The sequence below is a fragment of the Haemaphysalis longicornis genome, unplaced genomic scaffold, assembly GCF_048455015.1.
Source record: "Haemaphysalis longicornis isolate Haplotype H1 unplaced genomic scaffold, Haemaphysalis longicornis Haplotype H1 scaffold_5, whole genome shotgun sequence".
NCBI lineage: Eukaryota > Metazoa > Arthropoda > Arachnida > Ixodida > Ixodidae > Haemaphysalis > Haemaphysalis longicornis.
In genome coordinates, this window is record NW_027526385.1 from 45,096,927 (window position 1) to 45,123,137 (window position 26,211).

The following is a 26,211-nucleotide window of genomic DNA, read 5'->3' on the forward strand; positions in this document are numbered from 1 at the left end:
CTCAACGTGAAAACTGTAGGAAGTGCAGAGCAGTGGTTCGCCATAACGGGTTGTAGCGCCGTTATCCGCTCACTGCTACCACCCAGTGGAATTCAAATTTCCTGCCTTTGCAGTGCTCTCACGCCCCCCACCTGAAATTGCGCCAGCAGGAGTTCTGTTCTTTTTGTGCCTGCTTTTCCTCCCGCACATGCCGGCGTTGCACTGCCACTTTTTTTCACTTGCTATCGTAAAAACCAACCCAACGAGCGTTCCTAACTAAATGAACGCGGGCACTGCCAGTTAGCTACGCATATTTCGCCTCGAATGTGCCAGCAGTTTTCTTAGCGCTAAACAACGGGGAGGTGTATGACAAGCGGCAGCGGTTCAGGAGTTTCAAACGCTTATGGCTATATAAACCGCTTGGTTTTCGAAGCCTCTGTAAAAGGCTTCGAAGCCACATCGTGACGACAGAATGCTGTGTGGCTCTACTTAAGTCCAGTGAGCGAGCTACGACAACAAGGCGAACCCCTAAAGTGCTCTGCACTTAAAAAGAAATGCAAACAAAACCACACTAGTTCTGTCCTTTTTTCCTTCCATGCAATCCTTGGTGTCAAACAACACACACCAGGCCACGATTTGAGCAAGAAGCCAAACATGCGTCTTCAGCCCCACCGACTCGCTACGGATGTGAACGGGGAAAGTTGTAGCGAATGTAAGACGCACCAATGGAAGCCGCTCGCTCCGCACGGGGGCCACCAGCAAAGATGGAGTTGCTTCCTCCATCATCTCGGAAGGAGCACTGCCCATGGACTCCTCATCCTCACCATCAACAGAGGAGGGAGGAGAGAGGGTCTGGTCCTCCTCCTCATCTTCCACCTCTCCTTCCCCTTCCATCCTGTCCTCTCCGCCATCCTCCTCCTCCTCCTCGTCCTGCACAAAGTCTGCACACACGCAAATGCGAACTCCCGGTTTTTACAAAGCACTTTGACAAGAGTCCCAGAGGAACGCAAGCATGTAAAATGGCAAACTTTGAGGACAGTTCACAGCGCATCGTCTACTAACGTGGCATAGCTGTGACTTCTTTTGCGATGGCCACAGAGGCCCAATTACTGTATTTTTGCGCATATAACCCGCACCAAAAGTGCGAAAATTTCAGTGGCAAAGTAGGGGTGCAGATAATACGCGGGGTTTTTCCTTTGGTGCAGCTTCGCAGCAATGCGCGTTGTGCTGTGAAGCTCCTATAGGGACCGGGCGGCCGTTGTATGGCACCACCGTCGTTTCAGCGAACAGCGCCGCCCGTGGCGAACCGCTCGTCAGTGGAATGCCGGTGGCAGTCAGCGCAGCGTAGTTGTGCATGGCTTTCTGTCGTTTTTCTGCGGTGCGGCTTGCAAAGCGAACGTAACCCCACGTGCATTTTTCAGATCGGTAAATCTTGAGTGTGGATGTGACGTTTACGAGGCATGCCTTGTGTGTTATTTACGCCCATACTCAGTATTTACAAATAGCAGACGACGCTCAATGCGCCCAGCTGGAAGTCAAGCTGAAAGTGAAAGTTCGTTGCTTCATGCAATTTTTTCATGCCTGCATGCAGTTTCGCGAATCGAGGAGTATATTGCCGCTACATGCTCCCATAAAGCCGGTGTGTGCAACCGATCTAGGAATGCTGCGGCGAAGGCCTTTGGCAGTTGATGACGAAACGGCGTCGACGTCATACACAAGCGAAAGGCAAAGTTGGGGGGTGTCTTCGAAGATTTACCTCAAAACAGAAATTGTGACGGGCGATGCTTCCGGAACTTCATTACCTACGGCTGAAACGTGTTTAATTTCACAGAAATGCTCTTACTACAGTCATCGGGAATCATTGATAGAATAAATACCGCATGATAGTAGAATGGTATTGCTTGTCGTGGAGAAGCATTGCTTTACAACAATTGCAATGGTTGCTGGCTAGTTGGTAAATGGTTTTTCAAAAACCAATTCCTGCGTGGCTGAGGGACGCAAGACAGAAGGGTGCCCGAAACCTGCACTCAGCTTCACAACTGAATGCTGCGGTCGGTTTACAAGCTGCCACCTACGCATGAAAAATCATGCACACCTCCGTCTAACGACGATGATGGTTTATCACAAAGCTCTATCGTATGGGTTTCCTTGGTTGCTTTCTGGATTTAAACTTTGACTAGTTAAGCGTCGAATTTGACCAGCACGCAGTTTGGTCTTTTGATCGCAGCGTCTTTGACTTTGACCATTTCCCATTCGATTTCGCACGAAGAAAGCTTTGTGTTCAACCATCATAATCATTAGACGAAGGGCTAGATGATTTTGCTGTTTAATTTTGAACTTCCATGCCCCCTCTCCAAATCTAAACTTTCTCCAGCGTGTCGGAAATGTGTCTGTGGTGGAGGACTCGGGCTCATGCACTCATATTTGAGGCAACTAATCGCGCGTTTTTGGTGTCTTCACCAGGCATAACACGATTTTTTAGGTACTCTGTAAAGAATACTTAATCATTAAAAAACACCGGCTGACGTTAACACTGCCACATTTTTTAACTATCGGTGCCAGCCTTTATTCTACGCAGGTGGTAAAACGGGAGGGGGAGGAGGGATAGTTTGTAGCTTGGGCTGTCGAGTTGGTGGATAACTTTGTCTCTTGATAAAATGACCACCACAACCGTGGGATTTCTACTTCAGCTTTCAGGCTCCCATGCTGTCACAGTGTCGCTCACCAAAACCGAAGGTACAAAGCTCACAGTTACAGAAAATGTAAACTACCGCAACATTTCTACGGCTACACGGTAATCCATCTCGTACGCAGGTTCCTTTCTATTTAAAACACACGTATCGAGGTATCCCAGCGCTAAGGCTGGAGTGGAAACCGTAGTCATTGAAACCAGTGAAGATAATTTAAAGTGATGGAAATGAATTCTAATATTGCTAATAGTTTTATTCCTACTCAGATCGCGCGGAGCCAGGCGCAGAGCGCTGCAAAAAGCGCTCGTGTCAATGTAGCCCTTCCCCAACCTTACAAGCATCCAATGAGTTTGCGTAGCCGTTAGTGCATTTAAGAAGAAAATAATACTAATAATAGCAGTTTTATTCGAACTCAGAATGGGTGGAGCCCAGCGCAGATCGCTGCAAAAAGCACTCATGCCATTGCAGCCGATACCCAACGTTAGACGCGTCCGACAAGTTTACGTAGTCATTACTGCATCTAAGAACCCAACACATCTGTCTAGACTTCATTTCATCTCACATTTCTGCTCACAACGCCACCAAAACATACAAAGCACCGAAGCAAACACGACAAAATCAACGGGAGGCTGTGTAGTCCAATGCACCGGCTCATTCCACTGACGAGGGCAGCGCCGAGTGGTGGCGCCACCCGTCCAGCTGCCCGGTCCCTATGCAGTAACACTGACTAAGCCTTCCATGGCAGCAATTGCGCAAAACATATGAGGACAAGGGGAAAAAACAACAACAAACAAAGAAACAAAACAAACAACACAAATGGAACATCGAGGACTGTGGCTAAAATGATAGTTTTAGTGAGAGCAGTGACAACGAGTGAATTGTGACTTTCGCCTTGCAGTCAGTGTGTTCTTCTACTTGCTAAATATACGCTTTTTCTGGCTAAATGTATGTGATGTGTTGCTTGAGCAGTAGCTTTGGTGCAGCCTTCACTGTATCAAATGTGCGGGCAATACGCGAAGATTTTTTTTTTCTTTGCCGTCGGGCCGAAAGTGGGGGTGCGGATTATATGCAGGGGCGGGCTCTACGTGTGAAAATACGGTAATCCCTTCGGGCTGGGGGGGAAATACTTTGTAAATGCTCGCAAGCAAACCTAGACTGCCATTACTGGTGAAAAATGGCACGGAATCGCGAATACAGCAAAGCCACGCATAAAATTCGTGCATGAAAAGCACAGTCCTTCAGTGATACAGTCGAATCCCGCTACAACGAAATTGACGGGACGTGCGAAAAATTTTGTTGAAGCGAAAATTCGTTGAGGCGAAATCTGCCGCAACACACCACGGAAAGGCCAGAAAAATAGCCCCGTATGCTTCCGCATCATTGGCAGCATAATACAATGTTTAGAAAAAGGAGTGACGCGCAATAACGTCATGTTTATTCGGATAACAAACATACCAATGGTTATCTGTTCTTTCACTGCACGCGAAGAACGCGTTGCGGAGTGGGGTGAAGAAATGCAGGCGCAAAACGTATTGCTGTACAACAAGGCGTGTCCACCGAGCTGATTACTTGCAGATAGCTGCTAGGCCGTCGGAAGCCCCCCTCTCACTTGTAGCAGGAGCAGTGCCGTTATCTTATCATCTGACACGGCGCGGCAGCTACTGACCTTGGCAGGTTAGACGCGCGCGCTTGCATTTAACACAACTGCGCGCTCATGACTAAGATAGGATGACTCGGCTTCAAGACCAAACACGCAAACATGATTTTTGCTCTTGGCTATGAACAATGGTAGAAGGAAAACGGCAAGGACAGCTGCTCACAACGCATACTTGACGGCGCCGCGCCAGCAGCGGAGCACATTTGTGCGATTTCAACTGGATACGGATTGGCTGTAGCTCCGTCTTGGCGAACCGGGCCTGCGCCTCATGTAAAGACGGCCAGCCACATCGTTATCACCATCAAACAATGGCGTCCGCCTATGAGTTTTTTTTGTGGCGGTGTGGCCGCACCGCGCATGTTTTCGGTAAAACTAAGCGTCCTGAATGTATAAAAAGTTACAGATAGCTGGCGCTATGCTAATTTTATTGTAAAATAATTGTTCAAACCCAGCCCAAATCATCGAAAATTTCGTTGAAGCGAAAGCAAGCCTGACAAATGGTTCGTTGTGGCGAGGACTTTGTTGCATGGACTTTTATGGCTGGCTGACGGGGAATTGGAAATATTTCGTTGAAGCGGAAATTTCGTTGAAGCGGCGTTCGTTGTAGCGGGGTTCGACTGTAATGCCACAGCACAGTTTCGCAGCACACGCCGCCTGAACACAAACCACGGCTTTGAGCACAAAGAAAATTTTATGATGCAGCGCAGAATGGATCAAACAACTGCCTCGCATCTCGAAACACAAGACCACCCTGAAAAAAGCAATGTTAATGACGGCTATTTTTTACAACCTAGAATAAGTACAGTGGGGGTTCCACGAAGCGCTGCTTTCGGCGGCCCTGTTATTACTTAAGGGGGGACGAGGGTCTTAAAACTAACTTTTTTATTTATGGGTAGAAACTTATGAAAATTTGCACACTGATGTGCTTTTCTCTGTAGATTTCAAATATGCAATTATATTTGAGCTGGTGCTGTTAGTTCAAAAGTTATCATACAAAGTCTAAACCGCAATTAGGTAATTTCTTACGCAGCTTTAATGAACTTTTGCATTGCATTTTGTCGCTTTTAATTACATGAATGGATAGCCAGAGAGTTCCCATACCCGATGACATTCTTCGTTTTTCTCTAAAGTCACGGCATCCTAAAAAAATATGTCAAGTACAAAAAATGGCAGTATTGGATATTTTGGCTCATCAAAATAACTGCAAGTCATCATTTATGCGTAGCCTAAACAGAAAAACTAAGAATGTCATCGGCTGCCTCAGGCTGTACTGAAAAAAATGGTACCAAGATTGACCTTATGAAGCAAAAATAAGTTTCCAAAAAGCTGCGTAAGGCTGAGGGAAGTGACCAAAAATATGAAACTGAGAAAACTGCATTTGAAGTTTGGCCATGTGTTATGAGATGAACCATCAGTAGTGTAGCTTCAAAATTTCCCAGTAACAAAGACATGTTCTTCCCATTTTCAAATCTGTCTTTGGATTCCAAAAATGTCAACTAGAACTGGAGATACCGTACAAAAGGCCAAGTAACGGACCCCAACAGGAATTTAGCAAAATTTATCGACTTCGAATCTGTTGGCATTTTGTTAGCGTTGTGAAATCTGGTGGTGTCTTGCTGGCGTCGTGAAAACTGCAACAGTCCTTCGTGAAGTGCCATCATCTATTACAGTGCACTGTGGTACCCAGAATATTGTGTACGGCAAAAGTGTGAGGGTGAAAATTGCTTTAGGTGCCCCCCTTTTTTGTTCTTTGGTGAGGCTATTTCATTCGCGGTTTTTATGCTGGAAGTTTGAGAGGATACAGGGGTGGGACACTGCGCAGTGCGTTTTCCGCAAATGCATCATGTTGTTGGCCCTCAAAAGAGTCTTTTGGGGAAAATAAATGTAGCTGGAAGGCAAACTTTCTTGGCCTCAGGGGATAAACCCATAGACGCCTTTTTCCTTCAAGCCGTGCATGGTGCGGCTATCTCCATCGGACATCACGGTTGTGTACTGCAGCCCATTCTTGGAGAGCGAGCGCTTGAACATTATCAGTGCTGCCTCTACCTCCATGCGTCCTGCACCACAGTCAATGTTTCGCTGACACTCATGGTCTGCCAGCCAATCTTCGTAGCCCTCATCTGAAGCTTTGGGTCTGATGGTGCAACCTAAGCAAAAGTTAGAGAGGACTACATGATCAATCACCAAGCCGGTGTACACTCCAATGATGCAGCCCACTCCAATGTGTGACAACCGTCCCTTTGTCATCCACGTGCCATCAAACATATCATCTATGTTGTTTGGCGGCTGACCAAGGTGTACAAGTCCTTGATGGCACGCACACTATCAGCTTCAGAGGCTGCTGCAGTGTCCTCGCAAACCTGAACCACTTTCCTCAAGTGCGCTTGGAATGTCTTGTGGTGCAGGCCTCTGTGGGACAAGTTCATACCAGCACAAAAATCTGAAAGAGCAGTCACCCCCTTCCCCATGCTTTGAATACTTTTCAAAGCCCTCATATTCACTTCAAAAAGAGTAATATTGCCAGATCCTTCAGTCCTTGGCGAGGAAAAACGTTCCACACGGTGTTCACAAATCGAGCACGTCACCTCGAGCTTCACGGCGAGGCCGTACTGCCGGTCAGGCTTCCTCAAATCCGGCGCCGCCAGCCCGCACTTGCCGCACCTGACGTGCGCGAAAAGGTCCTTCAGCATTGCAAAATCCACTAAGACAAAATCTGTGCCGGATTCTTCCTCTGAGTGCGCCAAATCCACTTCAAGGAGGTCGAATTTCCGCTGCGTTGCTGACTTAGTCTCCGTTCCGCGCTTGACCTCGTCCGCGTGTTCCGTACGCGCGGCGATCTCCTCCGCCGTGTAATACCTCGTGTCAAGCCGGCAGGACGTGCTTGGACCAGGTATGGATTCCGGAGGTTGTTGGTCAGGCGATGGGGCAGGCGAGGCAATACGAGGCGGCGAACGATTCTCATCCGGCGGAGTCGAGCGGCCCGAAGTCGCACCACGCGACCTTGGGATAGGCGGACGACGCTTTCGCTTCCCGTGCGCATGAAGGGTCGTCTTCTTCAAACGTACGTCTCCTGGCATCATTCACGAAAGTACGCGATGGAAGAATTAGAAGAAACTGTAAAAAAAAACTGCTCTAAGCGAGCGCTGCGCCAGAAGAGCGGACTCCGTCAGACGCGCGTAGCAGACGCCATGATGGCGACCGCCATGACAGCAGTCGCGCCGACCAATGGGAGGGGTCGTATGGCGAACTCAAACCGCGCGCGCCCGCTCTAGCCAATCAGCGGCCGAGAAGGTGCCTTCGGAAAACTGGCAAGGCCGGTCGTTCTACTCAAGCGACGCCATTTTGAGATATCGCAAAATGCGCACAAAGAAACAAGCTTCAAAACAAGACCAAGATGGCGGCGATCGGTCGGCTGCTTCGCCCGCGGGGCGCGCGGGAATTTGAAGCAACTTTTGCCCAATTCTGGGCATTTCGTGGCCCTCGAGGCGTTTCAAAACATGATTTTAGAGTATTTCCCGATGGAATTTCGCGTTGATATTTTGAAGGCAGGTGCTTGAAGGTACAATAATTCCAAAAATTGGATTTTCTCAAAATCGATATTTTGGCCATTTTTGACCATTCTAAGACCCGCGTCCCCCCTTAAAGCCCAACATTCGGCCACGTTTACCCGCAATGAAAGTTGTCATACAAAGAACAATGCGACACCACGCACATCATCTAACTACTCACGGCCACACAACCCAACAGAAGCACTCACCGACAATCTCAACTTCCCCATAATCATCTTCGCCATCATCATCTGTGTCATCTTGTGACTCCGTTTCTGCCATATCCTCCTGTTCCTCAGGCCCGTCGGCTTCTTCCGTAGAAGCCGTACCCTGGAAGCAAGCCAAAGCCAAAGTCACGGCCGAATGCTGAACGAGCAGCTGCTTGTTAAACAGCGCAACAGAATACCGCCACAGCAATAGAAGCGGTCGCATTTGTTATTACGCCTTCGAAGCCAGATGTTCAAGCTGATGTGAGGATCACAACAACAAAGCCAAACTTTAAGCACAGATGACTGTGCGTGATTGTAGAAGCTAATACCCATGCCACACGGCGAATTTAAGGTCATTCCCATTGAATGTCATTCTTTGAAAATGACATTCGCTTGCGGCCACACGAGAAAATGTAATGACATTCAATCAACATGACATTAGGGGCCTAATGAGTTCACGGAGGCCCTTTGACTACGTTCTTCCAGCAAATGTATTACCGTATTTACTAGCATAATCCTCGCACTTTTTTTTTCGGAAAAGTCAATGCGAAGATAGGGGTGCGAGAATTATGCGGGGAAAAAAATCCGGTGCACAGTGTTGCCAATTTGAATTTGCCTTCTGCCAGTCCCGCTAAATGTAGCGGTCGTTTTTTGTATATGTAAGCTCAGTGTTGCCAACAGCAGCTATTTCTTTTTATTTTATTATTTACCACGTAATCAGTCTCCCGTAGATCAGCGTTCATGAAATTACCGCCTTTGCTTTCTGGCGCGTGCCCTATCTCGTCGGCGTCACGTGCGTGCCCTACTCCAGTACCGCACGTTGAAGTCGGCGACGCCGAAGTGCCTGCCAGCGGCGTGGCTGCCGTGTTCGATCGCGTACTCTATCGCTTTCAATTTGAAAGCTGCAATGTAGCTGGCGTTCTTCCCCATGGCGAAGCGGCACCAAGCACAAAATAAAGAGATCAAAAAGTTCTCAAAATGGCAGCGAGATATCCAGCACTGACGCGAGTGACTCGCTGACTGCTGTTGCTCAACGACGGGACCACGACGGCGACACGACAGCGGGCTGCGCAAACACAGTCTAGTTGCGCGCACGCGAAACCAGCTCAAGTACAGTGCGAGTAGCGTGTTAGGGCGTCTGTTGGGGAGTAGCCATGCAGGTTGTTGGGGTGCCTGGATGGCCTTGGACACACAACGCTCTCCGCCGAATGGAGAGGCGGCGGGGGAGGGCGCGCGTTGGAGAGCGCGTGCACCATGCGGGTTTCGCGAGCAGGCAACTTTCGCCACTGCAAAGTTGGGGGTGCGAGGATTATGCAAGGAACCAAAAAATCCAAGTTTTGGTGGCTCACATTAGGGGTGCGAGGATTACGCGAGTGCGAGGATTACGCGAGTAAATACGGTATCTTGACACCAGAGACTCGGTGGGAATGCCCGCCAAAAACAGATTACTAAAGCATCAGTACCATTATAATACACTTACATGCATATATTTTTTAGTCATTTATTTATTTATATCAAACAAGCCAAACAGAGTCGTAAAAAAGAAAACCGCTAGCCTCAGCCGGCGTGGCGGGCATCAGCGGCCATATTTGTTTATGCGCTCCATGCTGGTGCGGCGGCAGCGTTTAATCGTGTTCGATAAGTTGCTGCAACTTTGCATAAAGTGCATTGAAAAGAGCGTAAAGGTGTTTCAGCTGTTTTCCAGGGTTCGTACAGGTTTTCAAGGAAAAAATTCAAGGACTTTTCAAGGACCTTTCAAGGACCTTTCAAAAAATGGAAGAACCCTACGGTAGATCAATCACGTTACATTTTATTGAACAGAACAAAGAAAAGTGACTTCACTTGAACTTATTGCACGTTAAACTCGATTTGACTAGATTGCAGTTTCAATCGACTAGATTAAGTTCTTAAGCTCAGGGCAGGTCTTTAAGTTTGTTTTCTATTTGCTTCTTAATGCTGCTGAGTTCTTCAGCCTTGGCTTTTGCGGTCTTTCTCAGGCTGTTTGATTTCACCAAGTTCTTGATGTCAGCGGTTGCTTCAGCCTTTTCTGCATATTCATCTGCAGATGCCGTTAAATCGGCAACAACTGCCTCAAGCTTCTTTTTCTTCATCTGCAGGCCTTCAACTTCTTCCATAATTCTCTGCCTTTTTGTCTGCTGGGAGTTTTCCTGGCACTGTTTCTTTTGCGATGCCAAGTGTGCACTGTAATGCTGCCTCGCTGCGGACACAGCTACTCTGAGTTCTTTTGAGATAGAAACGTTCAGAATCCCACCTGCCCTCTCCACTGCGTCACATATGATACGCTGTGAAACGTATGACAAACCTTTCAGATTCTCTACGGAGATCTGGCGGTTGATGCTGAACCCCCGTTCGACAGTGGCTTGCCCATGGCTCAAAACAAGCAACAGCCTGACTGCTTTCCACAGCTCTTTGTATGAGGCATTGAAGCCCAAGAGGTCACAAAAAAACTCATCCAGCCTGCTTACGCTCCTTTCAAACAGACGAAGCTCGTGCTTAGACTCTTGCAGTAATTCAGTGTATTCTGCCAGTACACCTTCTCGTTGGCTGTCACTCAGTCTTCCTGCCATAGTCAAGACGTCCAACACCTTCCTTAAACCCTTAAGCCATTTGCATGATTTCACGGTGCTTTGCACTTTTTGCGTGGCTTCTGAGAGCAGATTCGCCCATCGAAGCGATGTCGAACGTCTTTCTGCAGCGTGTGCATTTTGCGCAGTGAGGGTCTGATGTATCCGCCGCAACCCAAAGCTTATAATCGTCGTTGCTGAGCCAAGCGCTTTGGAACTTACACTTCCCAGGCATTATTCTGAACTATGCCATTTGAATGCACGAATCACTGGATCACTACGCGCACCATAAGCACACGAGGGAAGAAGACAGCAAACAAAGGCACAGCGTTGCCAGATCGGAAACGGGCTTCGGCACCAAATCCTGGCCGAAATTTCACCAGATTTCACCAGCACTAAAATATGGCTCCTATGACGTATTTCCGGCTTTTTTACCTTCTTACAGCGAAAAATGAAAGCAGTATACCTTTCGTTGGTCGGAAAATTTCGTGGCGTAGCTACACTAGGGACCTTATCCAGTAACTCTGCTCTGAGGCGACATTTTCTAGTTTCGTTTTCTAATGTGGCGATCCTAGCGGCCCGGAGCCGCTGCGGGGGCATGGGTTTCATTTTCCCTCAATCCTTCTCTCTCCACCTCACGGGGCCGCCGCATATGGGCCGGTGTTTACATATGGGCCGGCGGGCCAGCGCGGAAACCTTTTTGAATATATTTTCCGACAGACCCAAGGTGCTTCTCCGCTGCGGAGATGACTGTTTTTGTATCATCAAAAAAAAAAGACAGCGGACAACTTCCTATTGCACCTCAATTCGATTGAATCAGCAATTCAGTCCACCATGGAAAGAGAGACAAACACAATTACTCCTTGTTTTGATGAAGAGACAGGCAAATCAATTAAGCCTTAAAGTGGTAAACCTACCCATACCGAAGCTACCTACAATTTGATTCTTACCACCTAAATTCACACGTCATCTGTACTTTCGGCTCTCGACGAACGTAAAAAGGAAGAAAAAGCCGTCATCGCGGACCCGAAGAGAAACGGCTACACCAGCAACTTTATTCGCCGCGTCAAACGCCGTTTTCACCGATCGAGAAAGTGATTCATGACAAGAGGATGGAAGCGGTGCACTGAGGGCGGCCACCAACCAAGAAATTTCCTCTCCTTCAACGCCGCCAGTCAACAACCCCACACAACCCTCCCCCTGCCCTCCCTCCCTCCCCCCCCCCCCCCCTTCGCCTCCACCCCCTCCGCCGACGACAAATCCATGCAACAACAAAGACCAAGTAGCGCTACCACCTTTCCTCTATGGCCACCCCACAAGTGCCACAAGCATGGCGGAAACCATAGAGTTAATACTACGCGGAAACAATACTACAGTGCCTAGAATAACAATACTTTTCTCTTCTTTCCTCCATGGCCACAAGCCTCAATGTCGAGAAAGTGGTGCCACCTGCAGATGAAAGACTAACAAAACGGTGTAAATTTGACTAATTCAAGTGACAAGCCATTTCTCAACATTTTTCACCAGTTTTCACCAGATAATGTCTGGTGTAGCCGTTCCGGTACATCAACACCAGTAGCCCCCAAATTTCACCAGATTTTTCGGATCTTGTGCCGAATTTCACCATCTGGCAACGCTGCAAAGGCACCGGAGTCGCTGGAGTGGGCACAGCACAATGTGGCCAACAGAAAATGCCTTTTTTAATGGGTTGCCAATAAATCCTGCTCAAGACGAAGCCAAAAGAAACTTAACTGTTATGATACGTGCTTGATTCGTGTAACTGCCCTTTCGTTACAAAAAACCATGCTGGCGCAACTTTTCTTTTTTACGAGGACATCGAGACTCTTTAGCCCCATTGTGGCAACTTCTGGCTTCTGGCTTCTCGCCAACCCCGAAGTCGAAGCAAGCCAAAAAAACACGCTGCGACCGCACGCTTGCCTTTTTTTTCGCGCAGGAAGTTTAACAGGTTTGGCCAGTTTGACTTCGCGATCCCGAAGTCACGGAAAGCGGTACGCACCGAATTTTGCCGAATCCACGCTCAACCGCCATAAAATGGGAGCTGCACAGCCGAGCACCGTGAAAACCCTCAGAATTCAAGGGTTTTCCAGGACGGCAAAGAAATTCCACCACTTTCAAGGCCTTGAAAACGCAACTTTCAATTTCAAGGGTTTTCAAGGATTTCAAGGACCTGTGCGCACCCTGGTTTTCGCTCAGTTTTTGAAAATATTGTAGTGCTTACTGAAATATTTTCTCTACACAAGTTTTAACCCATCGCAACTGCCATTAACCACACCATTAACTATTAACCATTTGCCAAAGACATTAATTTTGGCCGTGTAGCAGTGCGTTTAAATCTGCCATGCGGCTGGGGTATTACAAATCGTATAGAGACCATAGTGCAAGTGTCAGACTTCTATATACTATGCCACCAAAAAATAATTTTCAATGCTTAAATTAACGGGGGACACTGCTCTTAAAACAGCTTCCTTTAATTGTTAAGTAAACTGTGCAAAACTTGTCAGTCTTGCTGCTTTTCCCCCACTGATTTCAAATACGCCATTATTTTTTTAGTAAGTCAATTAGTTCCTGAGATAATTAGAGATAATTAGTCATTTCTGGAGGAACAATAGACAAAACAGGGTTAGTCATAAAACTGTAACCTTTATATTTTCAAATATACAGTGTAGACCGCTTATAACGTATGTCGCGGGAGCCGCAAAAATCCGCACTATAAGCGGTACCGCACTATAACCAAAACACGCGCGAATTCAACCACATCGCCACCTATCTCTCAAGTCAACCTATATTTATCATCACTCAAACGCACAGCACCTAAAAACGAAGGCACGGTCTATATTTCGTATTATTTTTAACATCAGCCGCTGCTGCAGGGCAAAAGCGCAGTCTCACAAACGGCGAGCGCGGCTTTAACTTCCGTTGTGTTTGTGTTGAAAGACCATGGCTGCGTTTTTAGCGTCTATGAACAGATGCCGCAAGACGTGATAAGAACGCCAGCGGGATTTTTTTTTTTTGTTTACCCCACCTTGTGTTCACGATGCCGAAGGCAGCTGCTTATCAGCGCAACGTACTGGTGGTGGAAATCTTCGGCTTCGCGCGGCTCGAATGTTCGGAAAGGGAAAGAGCGGTGGCTGATCTGCAACAACGTTCTAAAGCGTGAACCTCGTGGTAGATTTGGTATCGCGAAAACGTGCAGTGCACGCCAGCGCGGATACAACTGCCGTGGTGTGGGCGGCGCGGTAAGATGCGGCAACATGGCGTCGGCACTGGCCGTGAAGCGGTGCAGGCAGTTCCAGTAAGTTCCAGCGACCGCTTCTAACCGCTCGCTGAAAGGCCGCACGGGGCGCAAGCGAAGATGCTCATGCAAGAAAAGAGCTAATAATGTGGGCGAAAAGTGGAATATAAACTGCCATCCACGCTGATTGTGAAAGCGCCCATCAAAAAATACCGCGGTGGTAAGCCTAAACATCTCTGGCGCAGCTAGCCGGCTCGGAGCGCTTCGAATCTCCCACCATTAGGTACGCGTCTCCCCATTGGTGCAAGTCTTCAGGCTCCTCCCACTGCCACGTGAAGAAGCCACCGCGAGCGCGAAATCGTCGATACGAACACGAAAAAAAAAAAAAAAAAAAAAAAACTCGCGCAACGCAGATGTGCACGATTCGTGCGCGAAAACGGGCCATGCGGTTCACGATTAATAAAATCAACTTGCCGCGCACGGATGGGGAGTCTGTCGCTATCTTCCGTGCATCAAGCAAGGTCAGTTGTGGTTATCAGGTACGCACGAATAAACGGTGTCTATTTTTTTTTATTTGGGTGTCTACGTTAAAGGAGGGCAAGGGGTGCACGCTGCGTCAGATGGCCGATTTCATCCTTTCTTTTTTCTTTTGCTACCCTAAAACGATGCCTCAGCTGCGCCGGTAGATCAGCAGACCCGCCGAAAAACCGCACTATAAACGGTATTGTGCTTCGGCCAACCACATCTTAAGCGGTATGCTCATGCATTGAGTTCTATGGGAGGCAAACCGGTGGTCGCGAAAACCCGCGTTATATCCGGTCCCGCACTATAAGCGGTTACGTTATAAATGGTCTACACTGTACTATGAACCCTGGCGAGTGCAATAAGACAAGCGGATTTTGGTGCACCGCTCGGAACTGATTTTACAGCTCATTAAACTTTGTTGTTTGAAATGGGCACTCAAAATGGTTCCTTTCCACTGGTGCCACCAAGGTTTAATGAGCTGTAAAATGAGTTCAAAGCGATGCATAAAAGAAGTGATTGTATTATTGCATTCACCATTGTTCGTAGTATTGGAAAATATAAAGACTACAGTTTTATGACTAACCCTGTTTTATCCACTGTTTCTCCAAAAATGGCTAATTATCTCTAATTATCTTGGGAACTAATTGACCAACTAAAAAAATAATGGCGTATTTGAAATCGGTGGGAAAAAAGCAGCAAGACTGACAAGTTTCACACAGTTTACTTAAAAATTGAAGGAAGCTGTTTCAAGAGCAGTGTCCCCCCTTAATAAGGAATCGCAGCCAGAAGTTCCTAGAGTTGTTTCAGCAAGAAGTGTTGATACGGCGTGTCCATGAGAAGACAAACGGCACCCCGCTAGAGTCCATAATTTTCCAATGGACAAAATGAACCCCTGACAATGCTGCCACACTACTACCAACATGCCATCAACACGCCATCAACACTTGAATTCTTTGAGCAGCACGATTCAAGTGCACACTGCACAATCATGCGATGCTCACTTCTTCATTCTCGTCGTCTTCCTCCATGCTGGAAGACTCGGTCTTCTCTGGGAAGTCTACCTGCATTGCAAGGTCAGACTTATATTGCTCCTACAAGCAGCCAAGTGCCCAGTGGCTGCAGTAAGTCCCTGCCAGAGTTACTTGATATGGAGTTGCGAAACTCCCCATAGGCCCCATGCATCAAAATGCGGCCCTAGGATCGGTCCAATGTTTTGGATTTTTTTCCGTACAGTGGCGCCATCTGTTGGTGACAAAAGGAACTACACATTGTGCTTCGCTGCTCGACGACCTAGGCGAAAAATGGCATTTAGGTGCTTATGTAAATTTGTTGGGTGAAGGAACCCAATGTGTTCAACCATGCAAGTGTTTTTTTATGCGCACATTCGAAGCCAGTGTAAAAAATCACATCTGCACGCCGTGAACGATGCCGAGGGTGCGAAGCACTGGGACGCAAGTTGTGTATTGCTTGTGTGATGAGCGTCATCATCCGTGCGTGCTGATGCACTCCGAGTTTTAAATGATTTTGAGGTGCAGTAAATGCACTGTAAATGACAAGCGCCACACGAAAGACAATTCGCGTCCCAGTACTTCGCACCCTCGGCATCGTTCACGGCATCTTTTTCCGCGCATTATCGTTAGATAGTTTAGGGTTTTCGCTTTATTTTTGAGTTTTCTACCCTTTGAAATTCACACTCTTTTCTACTGCAGTTACCGGCGCTCTCCCCAGATGGCACACGGATGGCACTACAGTGTGCGCTGCTCTCGATAGACGGCGTACAATGCTGTGCGCCCGTAAAGCCCCTTGCGCACGGACATCGCCAGACATCGGCACACACATTGCGGGGTCCTAAAGGGCTTCACCCTTAAAATGCCACCGTGTGGTCAGCGAGATGCGTCGTCGCTTGCGCATTGACGTCTACTGCATGTCATCTGCGGTCTTCCGGCGGCGAAAACAAGAGTTAAAAATTCGCGTTGATGGCTTTACGCAAGCTTGAAAGGGTTATTTAGGGCCATTTGATCAGCTACTGGGTGAATTTTGGCAAACAGTGTGCTGTAGGCCAAGCGATAACTGCAAATTTAGTACTTTAGGTCGGACCTACGTTGCGCCCAAGTAACCGCACAAGTGCCAATAGGTCGGGGCTGTTGCACAGACGCAGAAACAATCGCACATAATCACTGGAGTTAAAAAAACCAATGAGTAACCATTGAAAGCACAAAAATAAAGAATTATTCACCTTTAAAGCAAACTTTAACATTAAAACATTAAATTGCCAGTTTGAATAAAAAACTGTGCTTTTTGGATAGTGCGTGCAGTGACCATGGTGGCTTTACTGCACGCACGATCCAAAGTTGTGGGGGGGGGGGGGGGGGGGTCCAGGTAAGGGCAGTTTTTTGAGGCGGAGTTTCGCAACTGCCTACATCAAAAAGCTCCAAGTCCCTGCCACATAATGCAAGTTGAACGACTTAGTGCGCACACCAATCCGAGACGTGTTAAATGCCTTCAAAGAAGAGCAAAAGTCACGAAATACGAAATACCCCAGAAAGAGGCACTGAGTGACATTTAGTAGAAAGCAAATTCCTCATACAAGTTGCCTTGAACATATACTGAATGATAGCTAAGGAACATAGGAACAACTTGAATATTTCAGATTTCCTAAAAAAAAATTTTCTGGCTTAGTAGAATTGCCTTTTTCTATGATGTTTATACTTTTTTTGTGCAATTTTCTTGTTTATTTGACAACTAAGCTCTGAATAATTGTAGCTCTCACAAAACTGCTGCTGAACTAACCTACGATTTCATGTACAGTTGAACCTTATTAAAACGAACACGGATATAGGGAATCATTGAATATAGCGAACTAAATACGCAGTTTGTTTGGTCACGCTTCATTTCAATGACTTCTATTCTTTTTATAAGGAAACCAAAACCCCAAGAGCCCCGCGATATTGGCTATAACGAAGAAATGTGGTTCCTGCAAGGCTCAACACTCTACAGCTAGCCCAATAAAAGCAAAATTAAAAAAAAAAAAGCGAGACAAAACAACCGTTTTTTAGTAGCTTAAGGCCCTTTATTGTGTGGTCTCTGTGAAAAACTTCATTCTGCACAGCCTGTGAAAACCAACAGGCGAAGGGCTCATCCTTCTTCAAGTAAATAAAAAGGCCGGCCTGTTTTGCCGAACAAACTTTGATCTGTTGTAATTTCCCGTTCTCACGTTCCGAATTGTTTAGTTTGAAATGCCACAAGGAGGCAGATAAAGACTACCTCATTTATAGTGGGTTCGAAGCCTAGATCAAGGCGTTTTTTTATGTAGGATTGTTGCGCGAACCAGATTGCCGATTTATTAGAGCCGATTTTTACCTCTACGGTTATAGCGAATATCAGATATAAAATTTACTGCCCCGATACTACTTCCTTATCATGAGGCTCGACTGTATAACAATGATAAATGTGTCCAGTCACATACAGTGTGACTGTATGTGAATTTTCTCTTGAAATTTTCTCTTGAGCGACTGGACACATATATCATTGTTATACAGTCGCTCAAGAGAAATTTTTGTGGAAGCACCCAAAATCAGTCATTTTTCTGCCATAACGAGAGTTAAGCTCCTTCAATTTCTTTGCCATTCTTTTTTTCTACTGTCCATGCTCACTTTGAAACTGTAGGTTGCTATTATTATTATATTATTGTCTCGCTACAAAATCACGCAGCAGCAGCGCTAAATTAACATGCTAAGAGGCCGGGTTTGTAAACCTATTTGCTCAGCACACCAGCTCACCTAGGGCTGTATACCGCTTTAATTTAGGCACTAGTTATCTCGTACCATCTAGGTGACAAATCAAAGGCTAGTGAGAAACCGAAAACGTCAAATGTCCACCCTCCGAAGGCAAAAACCTAGCCGTGCCTGTCGCAACTAACGAACACTGCAACAGGCCTTCGTAACACACATGGTCTTGCCCCAATCTCACAACTAAGCTACGCGACAATAACTGACAAAAAAAATATGCACATTTCGCTCGCGTTTTTTACAGGTGGAAATGAACAGCAAAAGAATGTAGGCACATTGTTGATGGAGAAGGCCCAGCCTTCTCATTGATAGGGGCGATCGTAACGGGAGCTTTTGTCCACGAATGAAACTTTCGCCAGATATTCATGACCAGAAAAGCATTGAAGGACTCTGCTAGCACTAAGGTCTATCAACACAATTTATAGCATTGCCCTAACTACACGCAGCCCCAGTGTGTATGAGCACACATTAAAAAAAAAAAAAAAAAAGGCCATCTAGGCAGTGAGGTTCAAACTGAATTTGAAATAAAAAAGAAAAGAAAATTGCTTGGGCGTCCCACCTTTGGGTCGTCGTCCTGCAGGTCGTCGTCGTTGTCACTTTCCACGACAATGACATCGTCGTCGTCGGACTGTTGCGGTTCTTCCACGACACATCCGGCCGCCGAAATGGGCACACCTGAGTTGCGAAAGCCGCGAACGGCAGAGCACGTCAACATTAATGGGGCCATGGAGACAAAATGCAAGTCTGCTTTACCAAAAAGACTGCCTTGTCCCACTAACAATGACAATAACAAGTCTATTCTGAACTTTAGACAAATAATGGAGATATCAGGGAATCGAACAATGAGGCGCGGCGTAGTGGAGGGCTCCCAATTAATCCTGACAACCTGGAGATCCTCAACGTGCGCCAAAATCTCGACATACAGGTATTTTTGCTCTTTGTCTCCATCAGAAAAGCAGCCACAGCGGCTGATATCAAACCCCCATCCTTGGGCTCAGCAGCACAATGCCTTAGCCACTAAGCCACCGCGGTGGGTGAACCAAAATGGCAGGGGGGTGTACGGTAAAGCCGTGTTACATGAGTACGCACCTCCTTCAGTGGGCTCTGCCCTGAGAGAGGTGGCATCCGGGGTGGAGGAACTGGTTGCATCTGCCACAGTCGGCTTGAGCCTCTTGAGTCTGCCCGTGCCCGAACTGCGAAATCATCTTTACTCAGTCACTAAGAAGAAGCGTTAGCCCGACCTTGAATCTGTTCCACCACACAAAATAAATGTAGCTGCCACAGTAGCAAAAGTCCTCGGTGATGAAGGAACAGTTTCTGAAAAAGCTTGTTGCATTGAGGAGTTGAAAAAGAAAGTCGAAACCTGGTACCTGGTGAGTGGTTGTAACTATCGGGTAACTTTCAAGGAGCCAAAAACATTCTCTTTCACGTTGGGAAAAAAAAAAAAAAAAAAAGAATTCACAAAAACCCACCACTTACAATCATTCCAATTTTATGAAATGTTGGTGCAGTCCCTCCTCCTCCCCATTTTCCCAGTACGTGTCCATAATCAGGCATAGCATGCAAGTCAACCTGACTCTTCCAGAAGAGGTAGCTCACCTGAAGGGCGCCTGATCGCTGTCTCTTTCCCTCTTGTGGGAGCCGAAGCCATCGGGAAGCGAAGAGCCGTGGCTTGACGGATTTGCTGCAAACGCAAAAGCACCCTGTTCTTCAAGCGGCCGCTTTGGGCTTCTATTTAGTGCGTTCTCCTGAGAGTACTGCAAAAGTCATGCTACAGTAACGTAAAGTGAAAGGAGAAACTACATGTATGGCCATGTGCACTGCTCGGCAAGTTCTGTTTGAGTTCAGAGGGGCATAACGTAATTACTGGCTGAGAGTCCGCATTTTTTATGAGCCACACGTAATTACACGCTATAGCTTAGGTAATAATGCTACAAGCATGACTAGCCTCAAAGAGAGAGCATTATGGCATCCTGCAGTCTCTGCCGTGGCTTCACAGCAAAGACAGACAGCTAATCCCGATTCATCGAACTCCTGCTCCAAACACAAATGCTTTGTGAAAAAAAGAGGTGAAAGCGGGCTCACACCATATATCGCGGAGCTGTTTGATGCAGTCTTAATCACAACCCCAATGAAGCACTTTGTAGAAAGGCAAGTTACTAACATCATGACCTCACTAGTACCGAAAACTGCATCTTGGCAAACTTTTCCAAACACAACACGCAGAAACCCCTCCCTTAGTGGGAGAACCAATATTGCTTCTAGCTGTCACAAAGGAGATCTTACAAATGCTCTTCAAGCATTAACTACCCAGTGTAGACCGCTTATAACGTATGTTGTGGGAGACGCGAGAGTCCGCACTACAAGCAGTACCGCACTATGGACCAAACATGCACAAATACAACCATATATCGCAACCTAACTTCTAATCATTCTTTGTTTATCATCACTCAAACGAGCACCACTTAAAAACAGAAGCACGGTCCTTATTTCAACTTTTTTTTTTTTCCACATCAGACACTGCTGCACATTCTTATAAACCACAAGCGCGGCTTTAACTTATACTTCGTGCTTGTTTCGAGAGAGCTGAGTTTCTTAGCGTAAGAACATAAGCTGGATTTTCTTTTTCTTTTTCCTTTTTTCATCTGCACCTTGCGTTCGTGGCACCGAAGGCGGTTTGCTTATCAGCACAATGCGCAGGTAGTGGCAACCTCAGGTGTCGCATCTTGGCTCATGATCTCCAGAAGTTCGAAAAGGGAAAGGGTGTTGCTGCTTACCTGCACAAAGTTCTAAGTGCAACAAATTACTACGTGTGCAGAAAGGGGGGGCTCACTACCTTCAGAGGTGTGCCAAGAGCAAGGGCAGTTGCGGTTATCACGGGAGTGCAAACGAAACACGCGAACTAAAGGCCGCCTTTTTCTTTCGTTTTGTTTTTTCTGTGTCTAAGTTAGAGGAGAGAAGGGAGCGTGCGCTTTGTCGGATGGCTGAATCCAGCTTTTTCCTTTTTGCGACCCTTAGCTATTACCTGTCAATTGGCAGACTCGCCAAACCACCGCACTATAAACAGGGTTCGTGGAGGATACAGGGACAAGAATTCAAGGATATTCAAGGACTTTCAAGGGCCTGCCAAGGCATTTTCAAGGGTGCACGGAAGCACGTGTACTAACGTTTCGCTACTGCTTTCACACGCTCAACGTTTGCTTCTTTACATCTAAAAAAAAAAAATGACCTCAAGAGAAACCTTTTTGGAACAGCTCCACCCTTTGGAAGTGGACAAGTTTGCCCCCACGCCCCCCTAATACTGAGGGAGCTTCACAAAAGCCATGCTATCTTGAACTTTTTCCAGCTCTGCAAATTCCCTTAAAAGACACAGTCTTGAATAGCGAGGAACATAATACCCCCTGCCATTTTCATTTTTCAAATTTCTGTGTTCATTGGGGGGGCAAGGGGGGGGGGGGGGATTGACGACTCCACTGGCTTTGCCCACCATCACACCTGTCAAAATAAAATATTCCAGGAAAGCTTAGGAGCTAGACGCACTCTGTTCTCACATTCAGAGTTTCAGAGTTATGCTTATCTGTGCTCATTACTATTTCACCCTGAAGTGCCAGCCCCGTTCGTGTTCGAAACGTAGTGGGGCATAGTTATGGCGGGGCACAGCAACAGGAAGATATGCAAAATGAATAACAGGATGAAGCAATGCAGAAAGCAGTATAGAAAATTGGAAGGGGACCTACGCTAATTTCTGTCCCGTCCGATGCAGGGATTTCGTTCCGTACGATCCATTGTATAAAGCAGCACACCTGTGCTCCCAAGCTAGCTGGCCTTAAATTGTAAAAAGCATGTTTTCGATGGAGAGTGTACGATGTCACACTGATATAAGCCACGAAAACGCGGTCATGTAATCGGGTCTCCTCTTTGTTGCGCAAAGAAATCAAGGGTTTTCAAGGAGAATGAAAAAAATTCCAGGCTTTTAAAGGCCCTTGAAAACTCAATTTTCAATTTCGAGGGTTTTCAAGGTTTTCAAGGACCTGTACGAACCTTGATAAACGGTATTGTGCATCGGGCAACCGCATTTTAAAGGGACACTGAAGTGAATTTGTCAAGCTCCCGTTTTTGCTTGCACTGCGTAGACTGGCTCAAATTAGCACACTTTTCATCGTTTATCCGGTTGACTAATCAGTAATTATTTTACAAAGCGCGAAAGAAGAAAAACTACCATGCGCGGTTTGCGGCGGCCACACCAACTAGGCTGTGACGTCTGGAGGGGGCATCGTGATTGGACGATGCCCAAGGTTAGCAATCAAACAAGTTTCGGTTTCGGTTCTGTAAAACAACATGTTTGACATCCGATGGCATCGTTGGATGGGCATTCTCAATATCACAGTAATCGTAGTACCGCGCTTCTGCCATGTTGTCGACTGTAAAATGCATAAGATAAGCCTCCCAGGACGGCTTGGAATCGTAGCATTCATTAGCTGAGCCCTACGCAGTGCATGAACGCCCTCCGCGTCCCCGCAGACGCTCAAATGCATGCGCTTTTCCTTCATATTTGGAGCTTGCCTCACTCATGCCTGTATCGTAAAAAGCATGTTCGCACCAGTCCAAGGGTCTGTTGATTCTGGCCTGGGCCCACTGCCTGCATGCAGTCGGTGCATATGGCAACAGCGTGCCAACGAGAACTCGCTAGTGCGCCAGTGCCAGCCTGCGCGAGTTCTGTGGACTAGTTCGTGGAGTAATGAACGTTGCGGCCCAAAGAAAGGTGAACCCAGTATAGAAAACATCAGCGAAAAACTAAAAAGTGAACTTATATAAAAAAAAAAGCATGTACCCGCGGGGATTCGAACTTGTGACTGGCAAAACAATTCGGGTGACATACCTAGCGCTCCAGACCACTAGGCTACAAGCGGGCGATGCCGATGGTGGAAATATAAGCTATATAATGTATAACCAGTTTACACTTTTATTTAGTTTTAGTATTTCAAGCAGCTTAGGTGACTATTTGTTGTATTGCGCTCGTGCAGTAAGCGTCCCCCGAGTTTCCACAATAGCTCACGTCTAGCAATTGCATTTCGCAGACGGAAAAGCGTTCGCAGATGCGTAGTCGTGCTGCTGACCGTTGTGCTTGTTCGCCCAGCGCAAAAAAGTGCTTCCCGCACCCTAGTTTTACGCTGTACGATAAAAATATCAGTTGATTTTATTTCCTTAGTACCTATATTGACTTCGCTGACTCTTCTCCCCCTTCAAGAGGCCTTATATTTTCCTAATGGCGTACCAGTCAGCGAAGCGTCTCATGTGCGCTTGTGCAGCGCTTGTGTGAAGCGACCTTGACTTGGAGCTAGATACAGTGTACATACCCGCCGCGGTGGCTCAGTGGCTAAGGCGTTGCGCTGCTGAGCACGAGGTCGCGGGTTCGATTCCCGGCCGTTTGTTTACATTGTTTACAATGTTTACAATTCGCCCGGCCCAAGGACATGGTGGTGATTCCTGGCTGTGGCGGCCGCTTTTCTGATGGAGGCGAAATGTGAAGACACCCGTTTGTTCGAGATTTTAGAGCACGTTAAAGATACCCAAGGCGGTCAAAATTAATCCGGACCCCTCCACTACGGCATGCCTAATTGCCTGTGTAGCATTGGTGCGTTAAGCCTTCATAATCCAGGGGTTGGCACCTTTTTAAGGCTGATACTTTTTTTTCAAAAGTCGTTTACGAAAGTGGGGGGGTCGGCTTAGATTTGAGGATGCGGCTTTCCTGTCCCCGCTAGGCACCCAACGCCAACTCGCAGCCATAGGCTTGCAGGTTTGCGTGCTCCATCAGCTCCATTTTGCTTGTTTGAACGTAGTGAATCCAGCTCTTGCCATTCCGCGCTTGCTTGCTTGCGTCGCCGCGTGACCTCGAGAAGTGCCCATGTTCGCAGCACAACGGCACCCACCAAGCGGTGCCACTACATCACGGCTTTTAAGCGGAAGGCAGTCTTCGAGGCCAAGAGAACAGGAGAGAACTTCAAACCTCGAAGCACAGCATGACTTCAGCGTCGATGATTAGAACGTGCGCCGATGGCGGAAGCAGCGGAACGAACTTTTCAACTGTGCCTCCAAGGGAATGGAATGGCTGTGGAAGCATTACAATGACTGGCTGATGCTGCAAGACCACCGATTCGCACCGATCGGGAGCAGCAAGCCATTTCACTCTGCGAACTACCAAACTGGGTCCCCACGGCACGGGACGAAATTCCAGCCGAGCTAATTGTGCGGGCCTTCGCTTGTGCAGCATCTCGAGCGCGCTGGATGGAAGTGAGGACAGTGCGCTGTGGGAAGAGGGCGCGCGACAAAGAGAACAGCGATGTCAATGGTGGCGACAAGTGAGCATCGTACATGTTACGACAAGCGCCCCTATCTTTTAATAAAGTGCGCGGTCTAGTCTCAGTCCGATGCCTTTTTTCATTCTGCTTACATCCGAGGTAAGTTTTTTTTATTTTCTGACCTTCCAAATTTTGGGGGTTGGCTTAGAATCGATGGCGTCCTAGATTCAAGCAAATACGGTAGCATGTCGGTCTTCAGATAGGAAGTGATAGAGGAGGGAGAGGGTTCTGACGACGTGCTGGGGGCCACAGGTTGCCAACCCTTGGCATAAGCAATCAATTGAAATAAGCTCAAACTTTCAGGCTTTCCACTGCACTATGCAACTCACAAATTACAGCATTCACTCAAAGAGCAATCGCAGAACTGAACGCTTCAAAAGACCCACACGCACATCATCGTGCTGATCATAAAAGTTGCAAGCCTGCTGCCCGTACGTACGACGAGAAGCAAATTCACAAACCAGATGCAACTGGTAGCGCCCCTGAACCGGATGCCTGTGGGGATCGGGCTTCGGCAACTGTCCCTGTACTGGTCGGCACAAACACCCTGATTTCAGGCTCTGGTTCTGCACAGGATGTCAAGAAAGAATAACAAACACCACTTGCTCACTTCGTTTTTTCTTTGTCCAACTACTTTGTTTGCAAAACACGATGACAGACATCGCACCGCACCCAGAGTTCTTCTGCAAGGCACCGCTTCAGAATCCGGACCGTGCATAAACCCCTTCTTCATTGTATCTGAAAGGCACGTGTACTGGTGCAGCCCCTAGCAGACAGAAACTGAACTTTGATAGACATTTACTTCGTAACACAACTTCATTAGGGCAATAAAGCTTGCTTCTCAAACTAGGAAACATAAATTAGAGAATGTTCACTAATGTTTCCATGGTTTCTCCGTTTACGACTTACGGCAGCATCCGCAAGCACTTCAGTACAATTTCCCCTTTGTCGGCAGATCGCAGGCTAGCCAATGTGCCTGTTTGTCCCCAGGGCAGGGGGCCGACCGCGGACTGCTTTTTTCTTCCGCAGCTGGTGTACATTGAGACAACTCTGCACTGCACCCTTATCTACGCATATACAGCATGACCAGAGCACACGAAATGCACAAGCAGGATACCAAAAGACATTCCGCACTCCATATGCTCCATGCTATTTCACGCTCATTCCAAAGCAACTTTCTAAAAAAGCTAATCAAGTACCTATCAAGCCAAGAATTTTAATGTGCTATGTTTGGGCGCACTTTAGAAGGACATTCACCATTTTAAGTGAACTAACAAACCATACTGAGTTTTCACTGCACGGCAGAAGTCTGAATTCTTTTTATTTGCTGCATCGCTGAGTATGTTGCAGCTTTCCCGTTCACATTCTCTGCAGCAAGCCAGTTAGAAGAAGCGCAATGCTTTTTCACCATCCTCACAATATTGCACAAGGGTCTGACTGCAAACAATTTATACCGCTGCGGGATTCAACGGCTCAAAAAGCATGAGCATGCGAGGCAATGCACAGTAACACGCTAACAGGAGGAAGAGCATTAGGTCCCACAATACGAGTCAAAGCTGTTTAGCAAATCGAAATTTTTTGTGCCCACAGTTAAAAATACCAAGAAATTGCTGAGCAC

General features: G+C 47.1%; 1 protein-coding gene across 2 annotated transcripts in view; it reads right to left on the reverse strand.

The window, feature by feature from the left end:
- LOC144138158 (uncharacterized) overlaps positions 1 to 26,211 on the reverse strand; it is a 124,563-nt gene that overhangs the window by 17,647 nt on the left and 80,705 nt on the right. For both annotated transcript variants that reach the window (XM_077670302.1, XM_077670300.1), the window contains 7 exons: positions 25,055 to 25,159; positions 19,834 to 19,918; positions 19,324 to 19,427; positions 18,794 to 18,909; positions 15,448 to 15,507; positions 8,084 to 8,204; positions 703 to 920 (listed from right to left, as the gene is read on the reverse strand). In XM_077670302.1, coding sequence (XP_077526428.1) covers positions 703 to 920; positions 8,084 to 8,204; positions 15,448 to 15,507; positions 18,794 to 18,909; positions 19,324 to 19,427; positions 19,834 to 19,918; positions 25,055 to 25,159 — 809 coding nt within the window. The remainder of the gene's footprint in view (positions 1 to 702; positions 921 to 8,083; positions 8,205 to 15,447; positions 15,508 to 18,793; positions 18,910 to 19,323; positions 19,428 to 19,833; positions 19,919 to 25,054; positions 25,160 to 26,211) is intronic.